Raw genomic sequence first — 26,065 nt, 5'->3', positions numbered from 1 at the left:
GATCTCGATTAAAATGCTGGAGCTGTTATTTTAAAGAGAGTCGGGCTAGATGTACGTCTGAGGTTTTGGGCGTTGATAGAGTCAAGTTAGTAGAGTGTGGGCGGATGGGGCAGGCCGCCTGTAAATGCTGCTGTTACGTGACTTCCACGCAGCGTCTTCACTGCTGTCATCCTGTGACAGGCTGCCCTTGCTTTTCTCCTCCACTTTTCCCATCATATTCTTGTTGCTCTGTCTCCTCCAATCCGTTATCCGCACAGTTGTGCAAGTGGTCTCGGGCATAAAGTAGGTCATGCCATCATCACCCTACTTAACAGTTTTCAGAGTCATTCCATTGCACTGGGAGTGGAATCCATGCTCGTGTTTTCCCAGGCCTTGTGTGATCTGGCCCTTGCCTGTCCCCTCTCAGAACTGTGCCTGTGTCCGACCAACTCTCCAAACCAGACCCAGCTCTCCCCTGGCTGCGGGAGCCCCAGTGCTGGGGGAAGGACGATGAAGATACTAGCGTCCCAGATGATTAAGCCTTAGAAGATACTCTGCAAGACTTAGGCCATGAATGGAGCCCTTCTTGGCTCTTCTTAACTCAAAGTCAAAAATAAAGTAAAAAATTCGGTGTTCTAGCCTTCTTCCTTTTTCACAAATGCATCAGCTCTTTCTAGTGATAAAAGTTACACACGTTGTTGGGAGGCCGAGGTAGGTGGATCACCTGAGGTCAGGAGTTCGAGACCAGCCTGACCAACATGGTGAAACCCTGTGTTTACTAAATACAAAAAATTAGCCAGGCGTGGTGGCACATGCCTGTAATCCCAGCTCTCGGGAGGCTGAGGCAGGAGAATCGTTTGAACCCGGGAGGCAGAGGTTGCAGTGAGCCTGGCGGAGCCTGGCAGAGGTTGCCCTCCAGCCTGGGCAACAGGAGCGAAATTCTGTCTCAAAAAAAAAAAAAAAAAAAAAATTATACTCGTTGTTTCCTTGCAAGACGTTCACTTTACTTTCGATCTGACTGAGTCCTCAGATGTCACTTTATCAGAGAGGCCTCCTTGACCCCACATCTACCTCCATAATTTCAGTTTGGTGTCTCTCATTTTGTCAGAAAGCCTTGTACTTTCCTAACAGCAGTCACCACAATTATACTTGTATGTGTCTCAAAAGTTGGGAACCACTGTGTATCTGCTTTTATTTTCAAGCGTTGAAACTAGTATCAGTCAACTGCCCTTCTATTTTTAATATTGTGTCCAAGAAATCGCTATTGTGTACGTGTGTGTGTGTATATATATATATGGATTTTAAATATCTGTTTTTTTCATGAGACTCTAAGCTCTATGAGGACAGGAATTAGTTAACCTAGTACATTGCCTGGTGTAATTGACTGTCAGTAACTATTTGTTAAATGTATGATTTATTTCACTTCTGAAATTCTTTAACCTGATAAGAGCCTTCTGGTTTCCAACTCTCACTCCCAGAAGACTTGGTTTTCTGGCCATTGCCAGACACTAAATGGCTTCTTGACACCTTTCTCCCATTTCCAGGCCCCTTCTGTTTGTTTTTTTTTTTTTTTTAAACCTACTCAGCTTGGACCCTGAAGTCAGTTACTTCAGCTACTCTTCTCAGCATCTTCAACCCCATGACCCTTTTGCTGTACCATTTCTGCTCTGAAAATCCTCAATAGTGACATTTCCCCCAGGACTGCTAATTGCTGAAGGAGGAGATTGTACAGCCCTGGAGATTGTTAGCAGTCCATGGCTCTGCGGGGCTGGGGGCGGGGATCCTCAGGTAGGTCCTCCACAGCAATCATCAGTGTTTGTTCCCTGTCAACTCCCTGTTCTCTTGTACAGGACATTTATTCCAGACTCAGTCTTCAGCCCCTGTGCCAACTTTGTCTCCTGACCCAGGAACTGCCCAACGTGCTACTTTGTGGGATATTTTGTCTATGATCCACTTCAGCTTCCCTCCTCTCCACCTGCAAATTTAGATCCATCAGGATTCCTCCTTCTGCCAGAGTCCGAGAAAGATGTGTTGTGCCTCCTGTTCCTTTCTGCTCAGGACCTTCCACTTTTGCTGTCTTTTTTGGTACACCTTTCTGTGTGAGTTATCTCCTCTGTCTCCCTCCAGTCATTACATGCTCTAGTTTTTCTTGCCCTAGTTCTTTCCCCACCCCCAACAAATCCATTATTTATCACTCTAGCTGTCTCCTTGCCACAGGCAAGCTCCTTAAAGGACAGGCCACTCCCTTGTGGCCTCCATTTTCTCATCTGCTCCTTTCACACCAACTACATTTCAACCACTACAGTCTGGTTTTTGACCCCATCCTCCACTGAAACTTTTTTTTTGGTGACAGTTTTGCTCTTGTTGCCCAGGCTGTAGTGCAATGGTGCGCTCTCAGCTCACTGCAACCTCTGCCTCCCGGGTTCAAGGGATTCTCGCGCCTCAGCCTCCTGAGTAGCGGGGATTACAGGCATGCACCACCACGCCCGGCTAAGTTTTGTATTTTTAGTAGAGGTGGGGTTTCACCGTGTTGGGTCAGGCTGGTCATGAACTCCTGACCTCAGGTGATCCACCCACCTCGGCCTCCCAAAGTGCTGGGATTACAGGTGTGAGCCACTGAGCCTGGCCTGAAACTTCTTTTACCAGGGTAAATGGTGACCTGTTAGTATCCAAATTCACTCAGCCCTTTCCAATTCACTGGACTCTCTTCCTCCTTTTTTATTATTAGAAGTTTTCCCCAAACTTCATTATTTTTAACCTTGTCTTGGCACTACAATACTACTACTTTTTGATATTATTTATTTTACAAAAATAAAAAAAGGTTACTTAATATTTTTGGTTGAATTGGCATTCTTTTTCTCTTAAAAAGAAATCCTCATGTGTGTACAAATAAGAAAAATGAAAACAGAATTGTTAACTACCAGCTAGTACAGAGACTCTGAGCTGGAATCCTGCTCCCTCTGTTGGAAAGTGAGGTGAGCTGAGCCTTCCTCTTGAAAATAATCAGCAGGCCCCAAAAGGAGGAACTTTCTCACTGTGTTGTTCACTTTTTAACCTTTCTGATGTTAGCCTCCTCGGACCCTCCAAAATGACCTTCGGTACCTGTCAGAGCCTTAAGAACCCTGGAACTGCTCACTCTGCTGATGTGTCCACGTATCACCCAGACTTTCCCTTGAGCTCAGCTGTGCATTTCTGACTGCATGCTGCACATGGTACTGATTACATGTAAGCTGCTTGCCAGTCCTGCTTCCCATCTGCTTCCTTTTTGAGAGTCTCATTTTTGTGACTGAATTTATGACTCATTTGTCCAGACCAAACTTTTTATTAGACTTAGCTCTGAACCTCACTTCCTTTCAGCAGATATTGAGCACCTCCTATTTATCAGACCATGCATGGTGCATGTGTTCAAATCTCAGTTCCTCCGTGATATTTCTTGGGCTCCAGACACCATATATAGGTCCCTCAATGCTCATGTGACCTCTTGTCCGTGTCCTGGGCTAGCTGACCTGCCCTGCTCTGTTGTTACTGACATGCTGCTTCTCCAGTGGATAGCCACTCGGGTGTAGATGGTGCTAAAATCTTTGTATGCCAGTGCTTTATTGCTGGGCTTATTTTATTTAATAAGGAATGAGTGGGACCCATTGGGGGAACTTGTCATTTAACAGAAAAGTGACAGTGCTCAAAGAAGTCTTAGTATATTCACAGATAAACAAAAAGCAAGACTGGTTTTTGGTTATTGTGTTGCTTTTTAATATATTTATTAGGTGTAATAGTTGTATGGGTAATATAGTGAATATATTCTCCTTAAAGCAGCAGGTCCTGAGTATGTGGAGTACAATGTGAAAGTTCCCCCTTATTTTTCCCTGTGCTTTCTCTTCCCCCCTCCTGACTTGCAGGCTTAGTTTGTATCCTGCCAGATCATTCTGTGTGCAGGATACATACTTCTTTCAACATAAGTGCGTTCATACCATGAATTTTTTCACTTAACATGGCTTTTGTATCAGTACTACAGAATATACTTAGTAGCTACATTAAACTATTAAAAATGTGCTCCAGTAAACATCCTTGCATCTGTGTTTGACTAGTTCTCTGGAATAATTCTCTGGAATAAATACCTAGAATTACTTGACAAAGGTCATGTGCGTTTAAAATTTTAATAGCTATTGCTAAGTTGTCCCCCCAAAGGGCTTTACTAATTTATATTCTCAGCAGCCGCGTGTGAGGGGGAGGGGATCATTCTCCTTGTCTGTATTGGATGTATCAGGCTTTACATTCTTGCCAGCCTGATGGGTGAGAAATTATACTATGTATTAAAATGGAGTTATTTTTGAGGTTTTTTTGTTTTTTGTTTTTTTTGAGATTGAGTCTCACTCTTGCCTATGCTGGAATGCAGTGGCTAGATCTCAGCTCACTGCAACCTCCGCCTCCTGGGTTTAAGTGATTCTCCTGCTTCAGCCTCCCAAGTAGCTGGGATTACAGGTGCCCACCACCATGCCCAGCCAATTATTGTATTTTTAGTAGAGACGGGGTTTCACCATGTTGGCCAGGCTGATCTCAAACTCCTGACCTCAAGTGATCTGCCCGCCTCAGCCTCCCAAAGTGTTGGGATCACAGATGTGACCCACTGTGCCCAGCCTATTTTCGAGAATATTTTAATTAATCTTTTAAAAAAACTTCTGATTTATTTTACATAGTCTTGCTCTTTTGCCCAGGCTAGAGTGCAGTTGTGCAATCATGGCTCACTGCAGCCTCCGTCTGCCAGGCTCAAGTGATCCTCCTGCCTCAGCCCCTTGAGTAGCTGGGACTATAGGTGCACACCACCAGGCCTGGCTAATTTTTTAAATTTTTAGTAGAGACAAGGCCTCATTATCTTTCCCAGGCTGATCTCGAAGTCCTGAGCTTGCTGTTTCCCTGGCTGGTCTCTGTCCTCCTGCTTTGGCTTCCCAAAGTGCTGGGATTATAGGAGTGAGCCACGTGCCTGGCCTAATTAATCTGCTGAGCTTCTGATTTGTTCAGAGCTCCTACTTACTGGATAGGTATTCAGCCTAGGAGTTTCTAGTCTCAGATTCACACAGAAGCTCTTTCCTAACATCACTGTTTCTATGCATTACAGTTGATCTTGCCACTATAATATAAATCATTTGTGTCATAATGAAATGAAGATGCTAACTTGGAAAACAGCAGCCAAATGACTTCAACTGTTTTGAAAAATATTCCATGGCCATCACCCCAGGATTTTGGTGGCTAGCTTTCTTAGCTGGCTGCCTAAATGTTCTTTGTTGATGACACTGCTTTTCTATTTCTGGTTAATGTTTTTTATTTATTATCAGAACTCAAGAAGATAGAGTGTTTGTCCCTTTTTAGTGAATTAATACTTGGACACTTGAATTTATATAGTTGGAAGATTATTACTTGATCTTTTTAGAAATTGGTCTGCTTTAATTATAAAATATTTAAGAACTACAATGAATCCTACATAATGAAAAGGCTTATAAATTTTTTTTCCTTTTAGATAGTCTGTAGAGAATGCCAAATGAGGGAATCCCCCACTCAAGTCAAACTCAGGAGCAAGACTATTTACAGAGTCAACCTGTCAGTAATAATGAAGAAATGGCAATCAAGCAAGAAAGTGGTGGTGATGGGGAGGTGGAAGAATACCTGCCCTTTAGTTCCGTGGGTGACGGACTGTCCACCTCTGCCGAGGGGTGCGCATCAGCAGCTCCGAGGAGAGGGCCAGCCCTGCTGCATATCAACCGACATCAGATCCAGGCGGTGGAGCCTAGCGCCCAGGCCCTTGAGCTGCAGGGTTTGGGTGTGGACGTCTATGACCAGGATGTGCTGGAACAGGGTGTGCTTCGGCAGGTGGACAATGCCATCCATGAGGCCAGCCGTACCTCCCAGCTCGCTGACGTAGAGAAGGAGTATCGGTCGGTCCTGGATGACCTCACGTGAGTGCAGCCCGTCTTCTTCCTTTAAAAGTTGTGGTTAAACATGACGGGGATATTCAGGTAATGGAGAGCTCTAGTATTCCAGAAGTTTAGGAGATGTGTAGAGTCTTTTATTTGGAGAACAGAGTCAGTAAGGGCAATCCTCAGCCTCATCTTTGAGCCCTAGCCCTTCCCCTCAGGAGTGGCATTGTACATGGTAGTTAGAGTCTCCGTCCAGCTCATGAAAGCCAGTTGCATGCATAATGTCCAGAAGAGAAGGGCTGTTCACCAGCATGTACATAAAGTGATCTCAGGAGAAGTGCACCTAAAATTCGGGTGTTTCCTATTTGAGATGCCAGGAATACATTCCGCCACCTTCACATTTTTCTCTGTGCAGTAGTTTCTTTCTAGCTTGCTGTCCCCAAACTTAGTGTTCAGTCCTTGGGCAATTTTTCAGATTTGCATTCTAGAAATAGGGGAAACTGTAGACCTGAGCCAGGGTAGGAGGTGAGGACAGGAGAGGGGAAGTGGGAGGTGTTGAGCTCACTTATCATTGCTGCTTGGCCCCCTGTTGGGCAGTGTTCTGGGCAGTGTCAGGTAAGCAAGAAAGAAGGCAAGGGCTGAACTGGATGGAGGATGGAGCAGTGTCGCAGAGGATAGCTGGGGAGGGTGGAGTGTGGAGCTGTCATGAATGTGGCTGTTGGTACTGCAAAGACATGTTTTCTGCTAACCATTCCCTGGTGTGTTCTTTTGGTCTCCTCAGGAGCAGGTGCACATTCATGGTTATAGACTGGGTGTTGAGGACCTCAACTCTTTATAATGATACTTTTACATTTGATCTTGGAAATGTGTCCTCTTTCTACAGAGGTGACAGAGGAAAGTTGTGGGGTCTCCATGCAGAGTGATGCTAGATGGCTGGTGGCATGTGGTATCTCAGCCAGTAATATGCATTGTTTATCCTGTAATCCACAGAGGATGCAAACAGCAAATTACACAAGCATCAAGAAGATTGAATTTGTGTTTTGAAAATTGGAAGCTACAATTCTATGGTGTCTATTTTAGGAGTAATTTATTTTAAATTGATTTGTTTTCTTTGCACCACAAAGTTTAATGCTATAGTAAGTGAATCTTCCATTTATGTAGAAGAAAAATATTGTCGCAGATATGTGATTTATATAAGAAAATGTTTAAGGCCGGGCGCGGTGGCTCAAGCCTGTAATCCCAGCACTTTGGGAGGCCGAGGCGGGTGGATCACGAGGTCAGGAGATCGAGACCATCCTGGCTAACATGGTGAAACCCCGTCTCTACTAAAAATACAAAAAAAAACTAGCCGGGCGTGGTGGCGGGCGCCTGTAGTCCCAGCTACTCGGAGGCTGAGGCAGGAGAATGGCGTGAACCTGGGAGGCGGAGCTTGCAGTGAGCCGAGATCGCGCCACTGCACTCCAGCCTGGGTGACACAGTGCGAGACTCCGTCTCAAAAAAAAAAAAAAAAAAAAAAAAAGAAAATGTTTAAGCATTTTTAGGATGCTTCCAAACTTTGGCTTCCGCAACAGGGTTAAAAAGCCCATGTATGCATTTTTTCATGTAAAAGAACAACTTATTGCACATTATTCTAGCATAGTGTCTTGAATAAAGTAGGCACTTAAATAATGCTTGTAGAATGAATGAAGCAGCTTACAAATGGGAATGAGCTGATGTAAATCCGCTAGATAAAAGAAAACACTAGCAGTCATCTTAAACCTCTAATGATCCTAAAAGTTTTATTTGTGGCAAATAAGGGTATGTATTCTGGTTTAGTTTCTTTTATCTTTTAGTTAATAAGAAGTAAAAGGGATGTGTTTTTAGCATTTTTCTCTTTATATTATGCTATAAAAATGTTATCAGAGTGGAAAATAGACAATTTATCTTATTTTTCAGGTCATGTACGACATCACTAAGGCAAATCAATAAAATTATTGAACAGCTTAGCCCTCAAGCTGCCACCAGCAGAGACATCAACAGGAAACTAGATTCTGTAAAACGACAGAAGTATAATAAGGTGATTCAGAATAACATATTCAGTATTGCATTTTTGAAAAAGTCATCATTTAGGCCCACTTAATTTAGGAAGTATTTTAAAAAGCACTTATAAGATGTGAAGCAAATACTTATAATTACAGTAGAGAAATTTTGGGTTTCTTTTTTATGTTTAATCTTTCTGCTGTTTCCCTTTGACATCCCATTCTATTGCATTTAAGAAAACACAGATACATATACACACACATCCATCCATACACACATCCATACATACACAGTTGCTCCTTGATTTACGGCAGGGCTACATCCCAACAAACTCATCGTAAATTGAAAATATTGTCAGTCAAAAATGCATTTAATACGCTGAAAAACCTATCTTAAAGTCAAAATATTGTAAGTCAAACCGTAGTTAAGTCCAGAGCCTCCTCAGTTTATAATGGGGTTATGCCCTGATAAACCCATCGCAAAGTTGAAAAATTGCAAGTCAGAACTTGGTAAGTTGGAGACCATCTGTGTATTTGAGAAAAGTTCCTTTTTGGTGTTGCTTGCCTCACTTGGGTGCACTTCCCTAGTCTTCCTGCATCACCATTTCTTTGGCCCGGCTTAGGGTCACACTGACCTCAGTCTCCTGGTCTTGTGTGAATTCTTTTCTACTTCAACCTTGCTTCCTATGATTGTCTCCACTCTGTTTCCTGGCAGTGCAGCTGTTGACCCTCACACACCTTTGCTCACTGTTGCGAGAGCCTGGCCCTTCTTCCCACCTTGGGTGGTACAGTCAGCACCCAGCCACACTGGAGCTGTACTTAGCTTTGGAAAACTTAAGGGTAGGGAATATTTGTTACTTCGGATATTATTTTTATGAAGTTTGAAACTTTTTTTAAGGATTTATGTACAGCTTTGTGAGGTTTGAAACATTTTTTAGGATTTATGTACCCCTTTGTGAAAATATATTGCAATAGATGGGAATGACTAGTTGTAACCTTTTCAGTTCTGCCATCCCAAATGACTAACAGATGTCCTTGTGCTTACAGTTGATTCGCTGCAGTGAGTAGAGTCCTTGCATCTTTTCTTTAAACTCTCCAGGGGCAGGGCTGTGCATAGACTCAGTTCACGTGGCCCTCCTTTTATTATACTTTCCACTCACCAGTCTGTTGTCTGCACCATCCCATCTTCTCTCACTTGCTTCCAGAATACAAGCCCAAAGGTCAAAGCTAGCAGTTGCCCAAGGCAGGTGGCTCCTCCCAAATCAGAGAGGGGATATCTGGTCTCTCGTGGGAGCATGTGAAATTGATGTGCACAGATATCTTCTTGGGCTTCTGGTGGGCTGGGATTTCAAGGGTGTAGAGCATCAAACTTGAGACCACTTCAGGTCCTAGTCTAACTTAATTATGCATTCTTGTCTTTAACAGCTCTTTGATGGTTAGGTAGACTATTCAGAGGGAAAGTGCTTTAAACAGGATGTTGCTGAGAGTAAGACTGAGAAAAAACAAACTGCAAGTCATTGCAATGTGGCATTTATGTTCAGGATTTCCCCTAGTCCCATACTCATATTTGAAGTTGAAACTTCTTGACTTTGGGAAGATGAACCAGGTACCACAGGCCCAGTTCATTGGGCCTTCCCAATGAAGCCCAAGGGCACATATCTGAGTTCTAGTGATGTGGAAGGAAACAAGACAGAGGAGTCTGGAGTGGCCAGGGTGAAGAGGCATGGCAAAATATATTTTTTTCTTAAGGCTTTTTGATTAGATAGAATACTAAAAGGACAGTCATAAATATGGTAGGTTATCAAAGGGGACTAACTTTTTCAACTGAACATTTGTGTTTTTATTTCTTATCTTATGGCCTATTGACTTCCATAGCCCATTGGCTCCGGAGATCAGAAACACAGAGTAGTTTAGGGTTTTGCCCAGTGTGTAAAGGGGAAACCAAGTAGAACAAGTCCACCTTTCAGGTCAGTGTCCATGTATTTAAGGGCTCGGGCACATAGAAGGCTGTCTGCCGCCCTTAGGAGAGCATGGTGGTGCAGGCATGCCTGTCTGCTGGGAATATTCATGGCCCCTTTACTCCTAGAAAAGTGGTAGTTGCTCACATGGGGCTCTCTAGTAATAGTAATGTATGGAATTTTTATATAATGTAATGTATATTTTATTTTTATTTTACTTTGGATTAAAGTTTAAAATTTCATAATGCTATCTTTTGTATTTAACAATAAATCACTTCATTGCTATTTTCTGTCTTCGATATTTACCATTCAAGGAACAACAGCTAAAAAAGATCACTGCAAAACAAAAGCATCTCCAGGCCATCCTTGGAGGAGCAGAGGTGAAAATTGAACTAGATCACGCCAGTCTAGAGGAAGATGCAGGTGAGAATGCTGGGAGCAGTTTCTCTGTGTTCTTGAATTGATGCCTGATGCCTGTAGTCAGTGGAGGGTGTCTCTTTAGTCTTTGCCTGGGTTTTGAGAAAAATCCATTTCTTTGCTTTAGTGTCAAAACAGATTTAGGAAAATTTTATTCTTTACACTTGCAGAACCAAATCCCTCTCAAAGAGAATTAAAGTAAACTTTTTACTCAGTTCATTGGAGGCTGCTGATACACATTTATTATTACATTTAATACATTGGAAATCTTAAACATTCTTATATTGTTAATTTGATAAAGACAACTAGCATTGTGATTAAATTACAAGTTGGAAGCCCAACATCATCAATCCCCATTTGTAGAATGGCTCTCACATGTCTTTAAGGAGCGTATTTGGCAGGCTTTCCAAGCATCAGTTTAAGAAAAGACATCTTCATTCAGGTTATACTGTGGCCAGTATTTCATTTACATTACTGTCTTGGATAGTTGTCTTTTGGAAAACCTTTTGGGAAAATTCATAAGCTCTGGAACTAAATTATCTTTGCAGTCATTGTGTGTGTGCGTGTGTGTACAAATTGTTGGTGGCTGCTTAGGCATTGACTATTTGAAATACAGATTAAAGCTGCTTAACATTAAATTCTCTTTTTTTTTTTTTTTTTTTTTTGAGACGGAGTCTCGCTGTGCTCCCAGGCTGGAGTGCAGTGGCGTGATCTCGGCTCACTGCAAGCTCCGCCTCCTGGGTTCACGCCATTCTCCCGCCTCAGCCTCCCAAGTAGCTGAGACTACAGGCGCCCGCCACCATGCCCGGCTGGTTTTTTGTATTTTTAGTGGAGACGGGGCTTCACCATGTTAGCCAGGATAGTCTCGATCTCCTGACCTCGTGATCCACCCGCCTCGGCCTCCCAAAGTGCTGGGATTACAGGCTTGAGCCACCGCGCCCGGCCAACATTAAATTCTCTAAGCAACTATTTTCTACTAGCTTTACAAGTTTATTCAGTAAGATGAGAATTGTTATGAAGAATTAATTGAGGCAATAGAAAAATGTAAATACACATATATATTTTTGAGACAGAGTTTCGCTCTGGTTGCCCAAGTTGGAGTGCAGTGGCACCATCTCAGCTCACTGCAACCTCTCCCTCCTGGGTTCAGGTGATTCTCCTGCCTCAGCCTCCCAAGTAGCTGGGATTTCAGGTGCACACCACCACGCCTGGCTAATTTTTTGTATTTTTAGTAGAAACAGGGTTTCACCACGTTAACCAGGCTGGTCTCGAACTCCTGACGTCAGGTGATCTGCCCACCTTGGCCTCCCAAAGTGCTGGGATTACAGGTGTGAGCCACTGCACCCAGCCCAAAAATACGTGGTTTTAAAGTTCAGTCTCTCAGAATTCATTAGGCCTATGACCAGTGCTTTTAACTGCTTGGTACTGTGTTTCTCATTGGTAACAGATGTTTGTACCTGTCTGGCTGTCTCAGATCTGCTGTTGTTTTTCACCTCCTACTGTGACTTTGACTTTGGTAGTAGGGTTAATAGCTACCTCTCAGGGTTAACAGCTACTACTTTGGTAGTAGGGTTAATAGCTACATTGTCTAGAGTTATTAGCTACCTCCTCAAATCCAGGAGCCCCTTTTTATCCTTGTTCCACTTTGCCTGTCTACAGCAGCTGACACTTCTATTCCTTCTGGGATCTCTACTTCTCTACCGGTTTTCTTTTTGGCCCTCTGACTACTTCTGCATAGTTATTTCTGGCATTATCTTAAATGTTGATGTTTCTCAGGATTTCTCTGAGCCCTCTTCTTGTTCTACTGCCTCTCCCTGGTCATCTAATCCCCATGGCTTTTGCAGCCACCTAGGTTCTACTAGTACCTTATACAGATCTGTAGACATCTGGCTTTGCTCTTTTTTTGAGCTCCTGGTTCCATCTCTCCGTCTGGACAGCAGCCAACACTTGAGACTTGAGGCAGAATACTCAGTGTAAAGGAAAAGATTTGTTAAATAAACTGTATATAAAACCAAGAACTTCTGTTCATCAGAAGATAACATTAAGAGAGTGTAAAGGCAAGATACTGAGCTGGAGAAGATAATTTGCAATACATGTGTGAATCAAAGGACTCAAATCTAGGATGTATAAAGAACTAGCAGTCGTTTAAAAAAATAGACAAAGAAAAATGGGAAAAAGACTGGAACACTTTCTATACAAAAAAGACTGTCCAAAAGATAAATTCATGAAAGGCATCTATTTTGTTAGTCATCAGGGAAATGTAAATTATAGCCATAATGTGGTACCACTACACATCTACCAAAACAGCTAACATGGAATGGCAAGAATATGCACCAGCTGGAACTTTCTGACGCAGTTGATGGGACTTTGGAAGGTAATACTTTGGAAAACTGACAGTGTCTACTAAAGCTTAGCATACTCAGATAATTATATACACACACACATGTACATGTGTATATATATGTATATATACACACGTATATACACATATACTTATATATATACGTACATACGTATATACACGTGTGTGTATATACACGTGTGTGTGTGTGTATATATATATGTTACCGAAAGATGTACATCAGAATATTCATAACATTATTTCTAGTAGCCAAAACGTGGAAGCCACTCAAATGTGCATTAACAGTGACAGTTAACAAACTACAGCTTCATTCAACAGTAAGGATGCAGCTCAAAAGCATAATGTTGCGCGAAAGAAGGTGGACACAGGACAAACATTTCTACTTATGTAGCATTCAGAGACAGGCACAACTTGTCTGTACATTAGGAGTCCAGGTCCATCATTATCTTGAGGGGTATAGAGGCTGGGAGGTAGCCTGAAGGGCTCATCTGGTGGTGCTGGTAATTTCTGTTATATGGTATGGGTGCTAGTTTATGAGTACGTATTTTCTGAATATTCACTGAGTTCTACACTTAATGAGTTGTGCACTTTCAGATGTGTGTTTTGTTTCAGTGCAAGTTTAATGAAAAACTGGGTATCATTGGCCTGCAAGAGTCATAGATTTTAGAATATGGATTCCTTCCTATTAAGCCTTATGTCTTTTGGTGTTTTGATTATGTGGTAATTTTGCCAGAAATGAATTTCAACTAATGAAAGAGGGATACTTTCTGGGTGACTTTACGCTTATGGTGTAACTTCCAATTTTAGTTCATGTCTTCACGTCAGTTAACTTCACATATCTAACACAGTGCTGCTCTCCAATAGACCTTTTTGCAGTGATGAAAATGTTCTCTGTGTTGCCCATTATAGTAGCCATTAGTCATGTGTAGCTCTTGAGCACTTGAAAAAGGGCAAGTGCAGCTGTGGAACTGAGTTTTTAACTTAATGTAATTTAAATTTAAATAGCTACAGGTGACTGGTAACTGCCATGCTGGGCAGCGTAGAGCTGACATTTATGTTTTTCCTGTTTAGATATGTGGTGATCCCTGAGATGCCTGTTTTCGGTTTTACTGTCTCTTGAATTTAAGTCCATCTGAATGCTGGTTTTAGCAATGATGTGAGAACTTCAGAGCTTGCTTCCTCATGGACTGTTCCTTGGCTGATAAGGAAACACAGCTAAATATGACTATTTATAACTGTATTTATAGAGTAATCAGCCTATTTTTGGATGGCAGAGAGTATATTTATAGTGAAATATTGTGGAGAAAAGTTACTGAGAAGTCATCTTTTTGAACAGGAATATATTAAATATAGTGTGATGCTATAATAAATTTTATTCTGTCCTTCGTATGTAACATGCTTTAGTACATGGATGATTCTTTTTTTTATATGAGTTACTTGTAGCTGCCTAATATTTCTTGAAAGAGTGAGCATTTCTTTTGTACCCTTGAAAAGTTTCATGCTAGTGCAAAACGCGTTGCCATTGTTCTTTCAGAGCCGGGGCCATCCAGTCTTGGCAGCATGCTCATGCCTGTCCAGGAGACTGCCTGGGAAGAGCTCATTCGCACTGGCCAGATGACACCTTTTGGTACCCAGATCCCTCAGAAACAGGAGAAAAAGCCCAGAAAAATCATGCTCAATGAAGCATCAGGCTTCGAAAAGTATTTGGCAGATCAAGCAAAACTGTCTTTTGAAAGGAAGAAGCAAGCTACTTGTAATAAAAGACCAGCTAGAAAAGCTCCAGCCTCAGTCACGCCTCCGGCCCCAACACAAAGTAAAAACAAACCAAACAAGAAAGCCAAAGTTCTGTCCAAAAAAGAGGAGCGTTTGAAAAAGCACATCAAGAAACTCCAGAAGAGGGCTTTGCAGTTCCAGGGGAAAGTGGGATTGCCAAAGGCAAGGAGACCCTGGGAGTCAGACATGAGGCCAGAGGCAGAGGGAGACTCTGAGGGTGAAGAGTCTGAGTATTTCCCCACAGAGGAGGAGGAGGAGGAGGAAGATGACGAGGTGGAGGGGGTGGAGGCAGACCTGTCTGGAGACCGTACTGACTATGAGCTGAAGCCTCTGCCCAAGGGCCGGAAACGGCAGAAGAAAGTCCCAGTGCAGGAGATTGATGACGACTTTTTCCCAAGTTCTGGGGAAGAAGCTGAAGCTTCTCCTATAGGAGAAGGAGGAGGAGGAGGTCGGAAAGTAGGAAGATACCGAGATGATGGAGATGAAGATTATTATAAGCAGCGGTTAAGGTTGGTCTGTGGGGAGTATAAATATATTGTACTGTTTGCTTTATCTTAGGTGACAGGTTTATTAATATGTAAACATTCTAGATCCAGCTTAATATATTAGACCCCCGATTATGCAGAGGTTGGATTTCTGCAGCCTTAACCTGCTAGAAGCAGTGGGGCCCCTGAGTCCTTAATGGTGCTGGCCCCAAATGCATGTACTTCTAGGTCTTTATTTGGATTTGGAGGCAAGTCGAAGATGAAAAACTTAAGGGAAGCCTGGGGCAAGAGGCATACAGAGGGCTGAGTGTGAGCTGTGTCGCCTTGATATCTACAGTCATCCTAGAATAAGTATCAGGAAAAAGAAAAGGGTGAATTATGTCATGCATACTGGATAGGGGTTTCTGTTTTCCCTTTTGAAGCAGGAAAGTAATTTTAGAGAACTTTTCTTCAAAAACAAGCTGAAACAAGCTTTGGCATAGAAAGAATAAGCTTGTTTTTGTAAATCCTTCATTTGTCTTGAGAAGATAGTCATCTGCATAATTATAAACTACCATCGTGCAAAAAGTATACTTTGTATGCACAGCATACCTTTCTTTTCACTGTTGTTTTTTATGTTAGAGACTGACTTTGGCTTTTAGCTCCATGACATTGTCTCTGTATAAAGCAAGCACCATAAAAGGGAAGGTGAACATGTGAAACACGAAGTCTGAATTGCATATTGCCACACGTTTTCTGTGAGCCAGGAAGAATAATCGGCATTGCAGGCCTCCCCATGGTGGCCCACTGAGCACTGTGCTACTGCTGCACATTTCAGGTCTCCTTGACTTAGAGCTCACTTAGCTGTAAGGAATTCAAAGGGAACAAGGAACTTTATTACTTTTAAAATACTTGATAGTGGGATGGCTTTTTCCCAATCCTCAACAGTTTTTTCTTCTTTCTCAAGGTGAAGAGACCTAGTTTGTTATATTTATTGGCCTTTGTGAGTGAAGGTTGACCTGGTGTTTTTTCTTGTTACTTAGAACTGCTCATTAACCCCTGTCCAGACAGTACAGACACCATAACCTTTCCAAAATAGATGCGTCAGAATTCTTTTAAACAGTAATTTGAGGACCTGTGACTTAAATCCTGTTCTTTAGAGTTGTGGCACTCACATTCTAGTAGCACCTTCTGTAATAATGCACAGATGAGGGCTGGCGTATATTTGTCATCCCTCAGTGCAGCTTTCGTTTCTGTGCATGTTTATTACCTGTAAAGTTGTTTGAGGAATGTTGCCCAGTACTCTTGAACAGTGAGCAGTGTCAGGCTTTTTCTTAACTACTGCAAGGAATTAATAAAAGTGTTAATCTCAACATATTGATTATAAATGGAGCAATATATATTTTTCCAATTAAATTGGGTCAATATTAAATATGTTTAAAATATATCAGTATTTTGATCGAGAGCAATTTATTTTGACTGAATTTTAAATGTGGGTTTAGTTTAATTTTATGGCAGTCAGTTTTTCTTAATAACGTTAAGATTGTAAAACAATTTATTATTTCCAGAGCCAATATTTTGCTAAAGCTACAGTAAAATCTCAAATGAATTTCAGAAATATCAATAACTCTTAATTGCCACCAAAATACGTTAGCTCTTAACATTTTATAGCTACAGTTATTAAGGCTGTTAAACTGCAGATATCCACATTGAAATATTTGTATTACGTCTCCTTTGGTGCTATCTGGATTGGGGGATGTTAAAGGAAAATAAAATGCTCAGGATTGAGAAGCATATTAGAACTGCCAGTCTCTCTATATTTTGTTACTCATTGCTGATCTTCGTAGACTGATTGAAATGGTAATGCTATTCCCTTGAGAAACAAAAAGACCTTTAGGGTTGCTTGTCTTAGCAATGGTTTGATGATGGATGATTACAATAAGTCATATAGTTTAAAACATAGAAAATTAGTTTTTTGGGGGGCGTTAGAATTTAGAAATAGTTCTCAGGGTAGGCACCCTTAGCTGAACTTAACACCTTTTACTGAGGGTATAGCCTGTTAATTATAATGCTCTTTTCAACTCTAGGAAGTGAGAGTGGGTAACTTCTGGATATCTCATCCTCTTTATTCTCTCAGCGTGAGAGCCATTGGCCTTTCACTGGCACTAGGTTCACCCTAACTAGGTGCCTTTGTTTTAGCTGGTACTAGGAATTTCCCGTCAAGCCCTTTCCATAGCTTCTTTATGGAACTGGGCAGTCGCACCTTGGATCCTGCTTTCCTTCATTTGGCTCAGACTCTTAGCTCAGTCTTTGAAGTTTTAACCATTTTTCAAACCGTGTATTCCCCCTTCCCACGTATTTCTCCTGCCTCCTCCTCTGCACTGAACTGTATCTCGAGGCCAGCTCCTCAGTGGGTTCCCTGGTTTTCATACCATTTCATATCATACAGGATGGATGAGCCATTGCTTAGAAGTAAATGTTCTGTCGGTTCTATGGTCAATGATATACAGGTCTTATAAAACATACATTATTTTTTCATTTTAATTTTGTGCTACCACAGTTTCCATTTGCTATTGGCTGTTGATTGTGAGGTCTGCTGCTTTCTTAAAATATACTACTGCTTTGCACATTGTGGGCCTGGGAGCTCCAGGTGCCAAATAAAGATTTAATAGGACTAACACACCTTCAGTGTTTGAGTGATGTGGGTTCCTGGTGAGCATCTACATGCTACTTACCTAGTCCAGGCTGTGCAGCCAAGACAGCCCTGGGTGGCCCAGAAGACCGAACATTTCGTATGAACCTTTCCCCTGCAGGGTGATAAAGATCAGGGCGCTTGTCCCCAGTCCTTGTTACCTCCATGTTGTTGATTCACTTCCCAGTTGACATATTCGAGGTCAGCCCACATAGCTTTATCTTTGCTTTCATGTCAGGAATGCATGTCTGCATCCTTGGACTGGCTTCAAGGGTTTCTGGCAAAAAATTTGCAGTCCGTTGATGGACTTGGGCACAAATAGGACCTAACCAAGTGTGAAGGGAATAATGAATTCAGATTGAGATATTTGGGAGAGACTGTGGAGGAAGTTCATCCAGTGTAGGGCCTCGTCTTATTGGGTAGCTCAGATATATTAATATGGCCCTTATCCCAATTAACAACGTTACACATTTGCCCCTAAGCTCCAGGTACATCATTGAGAAGGGAAGGAATTTGCTTTGCTTTGGAGGCACATTATTTCCTCAGGGTTCTCATTTGGATTGCCTTGGAGGTTGGTGTGATGCCACAATATGCAGAGAAGCTGAGGACAGGGAGGGCAGGTGGGCTTCACTCTCCAGCCAGCTCTGATTTCTGGGTAGTGGTAGTCTATTCAGGGGGCTCCGAGGCCCTTTTTGGGTGGGCTGGGAAAGAGTCTGCAGTTCCTTAGTGATGTCTATCATACGCACAGTGGGGAACTAGCAACATTCATGCTAGGTAGTTGCCAACCTTGCCATAGGAAACAAATGTCACTGACTCCTGCCTCTTTGTCCAGCAGTGGTCAGCGCTGCTTGGTCAGGCTGTGGGCATAGATGGGTTGCATCCTGAGTGAGAAGATGCACTTCCAGATATGTTTTTGTCTCTTCTTGCTGCCAGGACTAGGGTTAGCATTTATCATTTGACTTAAACTCATTCCCCCAAGCTCTTACTCTGTTTTCATCTGCCAGTGGTTATTATTTAAGTTGTTGCCCTCACAGACTACTTCCTTGGCAACAAGCACAGACAACAGCAAAGCTTCCCCACCCACAGACTGAATATGCAGTGTCACTGGAAGCCCCCAACACTGGAGATGCTGACTCAGGAAGTCTAGCATGGGGTCACCGGGCAGGACTTTTAAAATATGTTCCCAGGTGGCTCTGATCACTATCAGGTTTGGGAGCTAGGGATGGAAATAAGTCAATCTTACATATTTCTTCTTTTTGGGGCTGCAGCTTTTGGCTAATGCAGTTTGTATATCAGTTTCTCAAAAATCTTCTTTTATGTGCCCTGCACAGTTGTATGTACACAGGGGAGGGCCTGGCAGGGAGCCTTAGCTAAATGCTATATGTCATAGATCATCTAGTTCTTGTGGGGTGTGTGTGTCAGAATCACATGGGGAACACTTTCAGTGGGTAGGGGCCTAAGCTCAACCTGGGGAGTCCGAGGTGGCAGATGCGGGGCAGGAGGAGCTGGGCATTGCACTTGTGCTTTGGCTGGGCTCCCGCTGACTCTGGGGGGAGCTTGGTGACATTCTTCATGGTCCACAGGCCCTTGTTCAGAAATAACTGTATTCTCATTTAGGAGAGCTTTGAGGCAGTTGGAAAGCATTGTTGGTAAGGATGTTGAGTCTTGAGAATGTAATGCTTTTTTCTCTACTTTGGGCCACACTCAGCAAATAATTGCCTCTGGGATAAATCCCCAACCTGTGCCCACCCCGATCAGGGAAACACAGTGGGGAGTTCAGAAATGAACTCTTCAGTAGGCGGTGCCTGAGTCTCCTCAGATGACCTGGTGCATTGGGCTAAGCTGCTAAACACACAGCCTGAAGTGGATTTGAGTTGGTTCCTCTGAATGGTTTGAAGGCTCCCTCGCCACCTTTCAGCACTTCTGATGAGTCCCTGTTTTTTATTGTAAAAGTATGATAATATTAAGATGAAAAAATGACCTCTATTTTTTATGTTTTTGTTTTCTACATGTCATTCCAGTCTTTGGTTCTGTGAATACACATCTTTACATGGTTATAATCATGGCCCCTCCAGTTAATTGGCTTGCCCACAGTCTTACTGTGAAGTAGAGCTGAGATTTTAAGTTGGCTGGGCCCTCTACATACTTGTGTTTCCTTCCCTTTGGGGGATTGAGTAGAAGGTGCAATATTTAGGTATGACCACAGGGTGGTGCCAAGAATCAACACATAGCTGCCCCCACCTCCGTTGGACTGGAAACCAAACCAAAAACCTAAGCCTGTGGTCTGGGAATTGGATGAGGATATAGGGAGATGGCTCAGGAGTATGGAAGACCTGGCAAGTATGGTGTGGATAGGGATCGAATTTACTTCATGATCTGGTGTAACCTGAATCTGTAGTCTTGATGTCTGTTGGTATAATTGGTTTTTAATACATTTTTGATCCTAAAGGTTTTTCTTGTGCCCTATTTTTTACCTTTTTTATATGAGTAACTTTGAGATGTAAAGGGCTGATAAAGATTCTATTCATTGTGTAAGTCTTACAGCATGTGTTCTAATAGTCTGTGAGACGTAATCTCCTGTGAAGATAATACTCTTCATTGTCCTTCCCCTGAGCACTGGGCCTCTGTGGCCAGGGCCCCATTGGATCCTGGCTTGGGAGGGTTGGGTTGTGCACATCCACTGTTCTGAGGAGGTAGCTCTCAGCATTTCAGATGCTGAGGGGTCAAGCCAAGTAGGATGACTGTTATGAAGAGAGTCTTGTGGATTTGGAACGTTGAGGCCTTGAGGGCCTGAGCACGGGTGGCATTAAGTGGGGGTGGGGGCGGGGGTAGGGGTGGTGCACAAGAACAATGATGGCTGACATGTTTGAATGTGTACCTCTTAGTGGTTCCTGTGGTTCTTCTTGTTATATAGGTTAATTTGTTTAATCCTTACAGCTACCCAGGAGATAGGACTTTGAGCCCAGAGAGATGAAGTCATTTGCTCAAGGTAGCAGTCAGTGGAAGGGCTTGGAGAAGGAGAAGGGGTCTGAAGGTGGTTTGGGACACATGAGAGTGATCTCACAGCTTGCTTTGCTGCAGCAGACTCGGACAAGCATTGCTTCAGTGCCTGGTTTCTCCCTCCACTTGATGGGGGCCAACTCCACCCCATTGTCCCATTCCTATCTTGAAATGCTTCTAAAGGCAGTGCCCTGAGAACCACCACCCTCCCAGCCTGTTTCCATTTTATTGTCTTCCGGGAACCTCTTCCTTCTGTCTAGCACCTGTTTGCACTGGGATTGTCCTGTCTGTCCTTAATTTGGATCCTGGTTTGTACCCGATGAGGATTTAGCAATTTTAGGCTGTGCTTCAGCAAAGGCCAGCTGACAATATGGAGGTTGATTTGATCGTGCCTTTTTTTTTTTAAAACTCAAATTAAAGAGAAAAAACAAAACTCTCCCAAAATCTGAATTTAGTAAAAGTTTGAGATTTTACCCAGAAACCTAAATATAATGATTTTAAGAATGTTCTTAACTTCTCTGAGAGTTCATTTTTCTCAAGAAATAAGCCTGGCCGGGCACAATGGCTCATACCAGTAAACCCATGACTTTTGGAGGCCAAGGCAGGAGGATTGCTTGAGCTCAAGAGTTCGAGACCAGCCTGGTCAACATGGTGAAACCCCACCTCTACAAAAAGTAGAAAAAGTTACCTGGGTGTGGTGGTGTGCGCCTGTAGTCCCAGCTACCCGTGAGACCGAGGCGGGTGGATCACTTGAGCCTGGGAGAAAAAAAAAAAAGAAAGAACGATGCCCATGTTTTTTTTTCTTTTTTAGGAATCTATAAGTTGAAAGAAAAAGTTACACTCTTAAAACCTATTTATGCCTAGTGTTCCATTATTGGAACGCTAAGCATGTGGGAGTTATTTATACCCTACTGCTCAATGTCATTGCCAAGGTCTGATTTTTCACACGTCTGCCTCCTGAGGGTGCATGTTATCACGTGGTGCACAGAGTTAGTTACTGCTACAGATACTGGCATGCTGGGAGCTTGTCAAAAGTGATGTGAGTTTTCAGAAACATTTTTGAGGAAGTATCCAAAGACAGGTACATATAACTTTATTGCACTACATTCTATACTAGTAATTTTAAAAGAATAACTTCTCTATTAGTTATGCTATTGTGCAGTAAAAAGAAAATACAGAAAGTATTATTGTTGCATTAGTTATGGGTTTGACATTTTTCATGTTCCATTTTTGGAACACTAGGCAAAACCACTACCACTAGGACTAATAATACCTTTTTTCCGTTTTAGTCCCAAGATGCCTCGAACACTAAGTTTACATGAAATAACTGACCTTTTAGAGACAGATGACAGCATAGAAGCAAGTGCTATAGTAATACAACCACCTGAAAATGCTACAGCACCTGTTTCTGATGAGGAATCAGGAGATGAAGAAGGTGGAACAATAAAAAATCTGCCAGGTTCTTTGTTGCACACAGCTGCGTATCTTATTCAAGATGGCTCTGATGCTGAGTCTGACTCAGATGATCCCTCATACGCACCTAAAGATGACTCTCCTGACGAAGTTCCATCTACGTCTACTGTGCAGCAACCTCCACCATCAAGGAGGAGGAAAATGACAAAAATTGTTTGCAAATGGAAAAAAGCCGACCTAACTGTACAACCCGTAGCAGGTAGAGTTACAGCACCACCAAACGATTTCTTCACCGAAATGAGAACTCCCACAGAAATTCTTGAACTTTTTCTTGATGACGAGGTCATTGAACTCATTGTCAAGTACTCCAACTTATATGCTGACAGTAAAGGTGTACATCTTGGCTTGACTAGCTCTGAATTCAAATGTTTTCTGGGAATTATTTTTCTGAGTGGTTATGTTTCAGTTCCTAGAAGGCGTATGTTTTGGGAACAAAGAACGGATGTGCATAATGTACTGGTTAGTGCTGCCATGAGACGTGACCGATTTGAAACTATATTTTCTAATTTGCATGTTGCTGACAATGCAGATTTGGATCCAGTGGACAAATTTTCCAAATTGCGACCTCTCATAAGCAAACTCAATGAGAGATGCATGAAATTTGTTCCAAATGAAACATATTTCAGCTTTGATGAATTCATGGTTCCTTATTTTGGTCGTCATGGGTGCAAACAGTTTATTCGGGGAAAGCCCATTCGGTTTGGCTATAAGTTTTGGTGTGGTGCCACCTGTCTGGGCTACATTTGCTGGTTTCAGCCGTATCAGGGTAAAAACCCAAATACTAAACATGAGGAATATGGTGTTGGTGCGTCACTTGTCCTTCAGTTTAGTGAGGCACTTACAGAGGCACACCCTGGACAATACCATTTTGTATTCAATAACTTTTTCACGAGTATTGCACTTCTTGATAAGCTCAGTTCAATGGGACATCAGGCAACAGGTACAGTGAGAAAGGATCACATTGACAAAGTTCCATTGGAATCAGATGTAGCTTTAAAGAAAAAAGAAAGAGGCACATTTGATTATCGAATTGATGGCAAAGGCAATATTGTCTGCAGATGGAATGATAACAGTGTTGTCACTGTTGCCTCATCTGGTGCTGGTATCCATCCCCTGTGTCTTGTCAGTCGTTATTCCCAGAAATTGAAAAAGAAGATCCAAGTTCAGCAGCCAAACATGATCAAAGTGTATAACCAATTCATGGGAGGCGTAGACAGAGCTGATGAAAACATTGATAAGTATCGGGCCTCAATCCGTGGAAAGAAATGGTATTCAAGCCCTCTTTTGTTCTGTTTCGAATTGGTCTTACAAAATGCTTGGCAATTGCATAAAACATATGATGAGAAACCAGTGGATTTTCTGGAGTTTCGTCGGCGTGTGGTATGCCATTATCTGGAGACCCATGGTCATCCTCCAGAACCTGGCCAAAAAGGAAGACCTCAGAAGCGTAACATTGACTCCCGTTATGATGGCATAAATCATGTGATAGTCAAACAGGGAAAGCAAACGCGGTGCGCTGAATGTCATAAGAACACCACTTTTCGATGTGAAAAATGTGATGTTGCCTTACATGTGAAGTGTTCCGTTGAATATCACACTGAATAGCAGGTGTCACCACCTCCTGAGACAAGAAACATAATTTTATACATTATGTACAGTGGTTTTGCCTAGTGTTCCAATTTTGGAACGTCACATAACAATGGAACATAATAAATTTTTTTTATCTTCAGATTTTTGTTCCTTGAATTTTTCTAGGTAACATATATGAATTTAATGCAAAAATTAAAAAAATTGTAACCTTAGACATAAATGGGTTAAAGATGTAGAGCACATTGGCTTCTTTTAAATAACAAAGCTGAGACACAAATGAAGACTAATTTTGCTTCCTGCTCTACATACCTTTCATTTTTGGCTCTGGGCATAATTGTCTGCATCAGTCTTAATTTACTCCATGAGATCTGCACTCCTAACTGAGGGTATTTCATCTGCTCAGATGTGCCAATTAAGTTTACCCAGATAGACCATAAAAAGGCAGATAAGAAAAGTAAAACACCAAGTATCTCTATTTAGCAAATTAGACTAATCTGTAAGGGATTCTTAGCTGTCTGAAATAGAAAGCCTATCATACTACAGAATGCAAACTATATTAAATACCCAGCTTGGTGCCTGAATATATTTTTAAAAATCAAATTGTACTCATTGTGCCTCTGTTGTTGAATTTCTTAAATGGATATTGCAATAAGTAGAGAATGATCCTGAGGTTGAAATGTCACTCTATTAAGAATGATTTAACTGTGTGATACACAGCTTTTTCCTTACAGACAGTGCAGATTTAAACTGCTCTGTGTACAGTGACCCTTGCAACATGAAAATATTACAGTAGAGCAATAAGGTCTGTTTTGAAATTTGAGCACCGCGGTAGGTGACTTCCTTGAAGTTTTGGAGACGGCATGTTTGTTTTATTAATATGATCTTGGGCTACTAATATTTGACAATTCCCATTAATGTGTATTCTGTCCTTTTTGTGTATTGGTATGGGCAGTTGTGTACATTGATTTGTTTAGTATAAAATGTATATTACATGATTGTTCAGCCTAGATTATGTATAGTTCGAAGAACTGCTACACTGATTTTACTGTTACTTGGAAAAGTTTGCAAGGGTGTAGTGAAAAGTGAGTTTTGACTTACCTTGCACAGTATTAAGGTGGAGAAGGAATCTTGTTATTGTACAAAAATGAAGGCAGTCTTTCCCTTCTTTAAACCTTAGTCCTGATGTTTTTTAAAGACAACATATGGTTTGAAGGTTTAGAATTTGGTTTGTTCTTGTGCAATTGCTTTTGTTCTGTGGCAGTTAAAGAGGACCCTTCTGCTGGCACTGTGAGAAAAGCAGTGGTACTAGGGAGTTTGGAAAATACTTTTTGGAGACAGTATTATGTAACAGATAGAAATATAGACTCTAGAACCTGATTATCTGGGTTTGAATCTTTTCCTTAACTCATTGGTAATCTTGGACAGCTTCCTTTCTTTCTCCCTGTCTGCTTTGACTGTTAAAAAAAAAAAAAAAGAAAAAAGAGAGAATAACAATAACAATAGTATTGATATGGTTTTGCTTTCTGTCCCCACCCAAATCTCATCTTGAATTGTAATGCATGTGTCAAGGGAGGAACCTGATGGGAAGTGACTGGATAATGGGGGCAGTTTCCCCCATGCTGTTCTCACGACAGTTAGTTTTCATAAGAGCTTATGGTTTTAAAAGTGGAAGTTTTTCCTGTGCTTGCACTCACTTCCTCCTGCCACCTTGTGAAGAAGGTGCCCTTCACCTTCCACCATGATTGTACGTTTCCTGAGGCCTCCCTAGCCATGCCGAACTGTGAGTCAATTAAACCTCTTTCCCTTATAAATTACCCAGTCTTGGGTATTTCTTTATAGCAGTGTGAAAATGGACTCATACATACAGTATCTTCCTTATTAAGTTGTAAAGATTAAATGAATTAATAAATGTGAAATACTTAAAATAGTGCCCAGTGCCCAGTATCACTGTCAGTCATAATTACTATTTGTTTTCTGACCCAGTTAAAAAATATGTATGTATGGGTATATATGTAATCTCAAAACAAAACTTGTCCAGAGCTAGCTGACTTTCCTTAAGGAGGCAGTAAATAGCATACGGGTTAGACACCACGGGCCATGGAGTGAGTGCCAGAGCCTTGCCGAGTAGCTCTGAGGTCTTGTGTGTCCACTCACAAGATGGGGTAAGATGGGGATCACAGCAGTACCTTCTTCATGGGTGATGATATGTGTAAGATATTTGGCATACATCAGGCACTCAGTAGATATTAGCTATTCTTGTTACACGCCCACTAGCTAAAAGTTATGACAGAGATTCCACCAAGGCAGTAAGATGCTTGAAATGAGGGTCTGTGAGAACCATGAAGGAGGGTGTATAAATATTGATATGAAAATGTGATCTTTCACAAGTAAAGGCAGTTTAACAATTGATACCACAGGTTGACATCCCTG

General features: G+C 41.9%; 1 protein-coding gene across 13 annotated transcripts in view; it reads left to right on the top strand.

Moving 5' to 3' along the window:
• ERCC6 (ERCC excision repair 6, chromatin remodeling factor) overlaps positions 1-26,065 on the top strand; it is an 82,244-nt gene that overhangs the window by 476 nt on the left and 55,703 nt on the right. For 4 of the 13 annotated variants that reach the window (XM_021943251.2, XM_021943250.2, XM_021943243.2 and 1 more), the window contains exons 2-6: positions 5,492-5,927; positions 7,824-7,944; positions 8,627-8,746; positions 10,179-10,287; positions 14,178-14,925. In XM_021943251.2, coding sequence (XP_021798943.2) covers positions 5,506-5,927; positions 7,824-7,944; positions 8,627-8,746; positions 10,179-10,287; positions 14,178-14,925 — 1,520 coding nt within the window. In that variant the 5' untranslated portion in view covers positions 5,492-5,505. Of the gene's footprint in view, positions 1-954; positions 1,768-2,831; positions 3,205-5,491; positions 5,928-7,823; positions 7,945-8,626; positions 8,747-10,178; positions 10,288-14,177; positions 14,926-21,861; positions 25,119-26,065 lie in introns of those variants that run through there. The other 9 variants (XM_021943244.2, XM_021943249.2, XM_021943246.2 and 6 more) reach the window with 8 other exon arrangements.

This window comes from Papio anubis, chromosome 11 (genome assembly GCF_008728515.1).
Source record: "Papio anubis isolate 15944 chromosome 11, Panubis1.0, whole genome shotgun sequence".
Classification (NCBI taxonomy): domain Eukaryota; kingdom Metazoa; phylum Chordata; class Mammalia; order Primates; family Cercopithecidae; genus Papio; species Papio anubis.
Note: the sequence above shows the minus strand (reverse complement) of the source record. Positions and strands in the feature narration are given on the sequence as shown.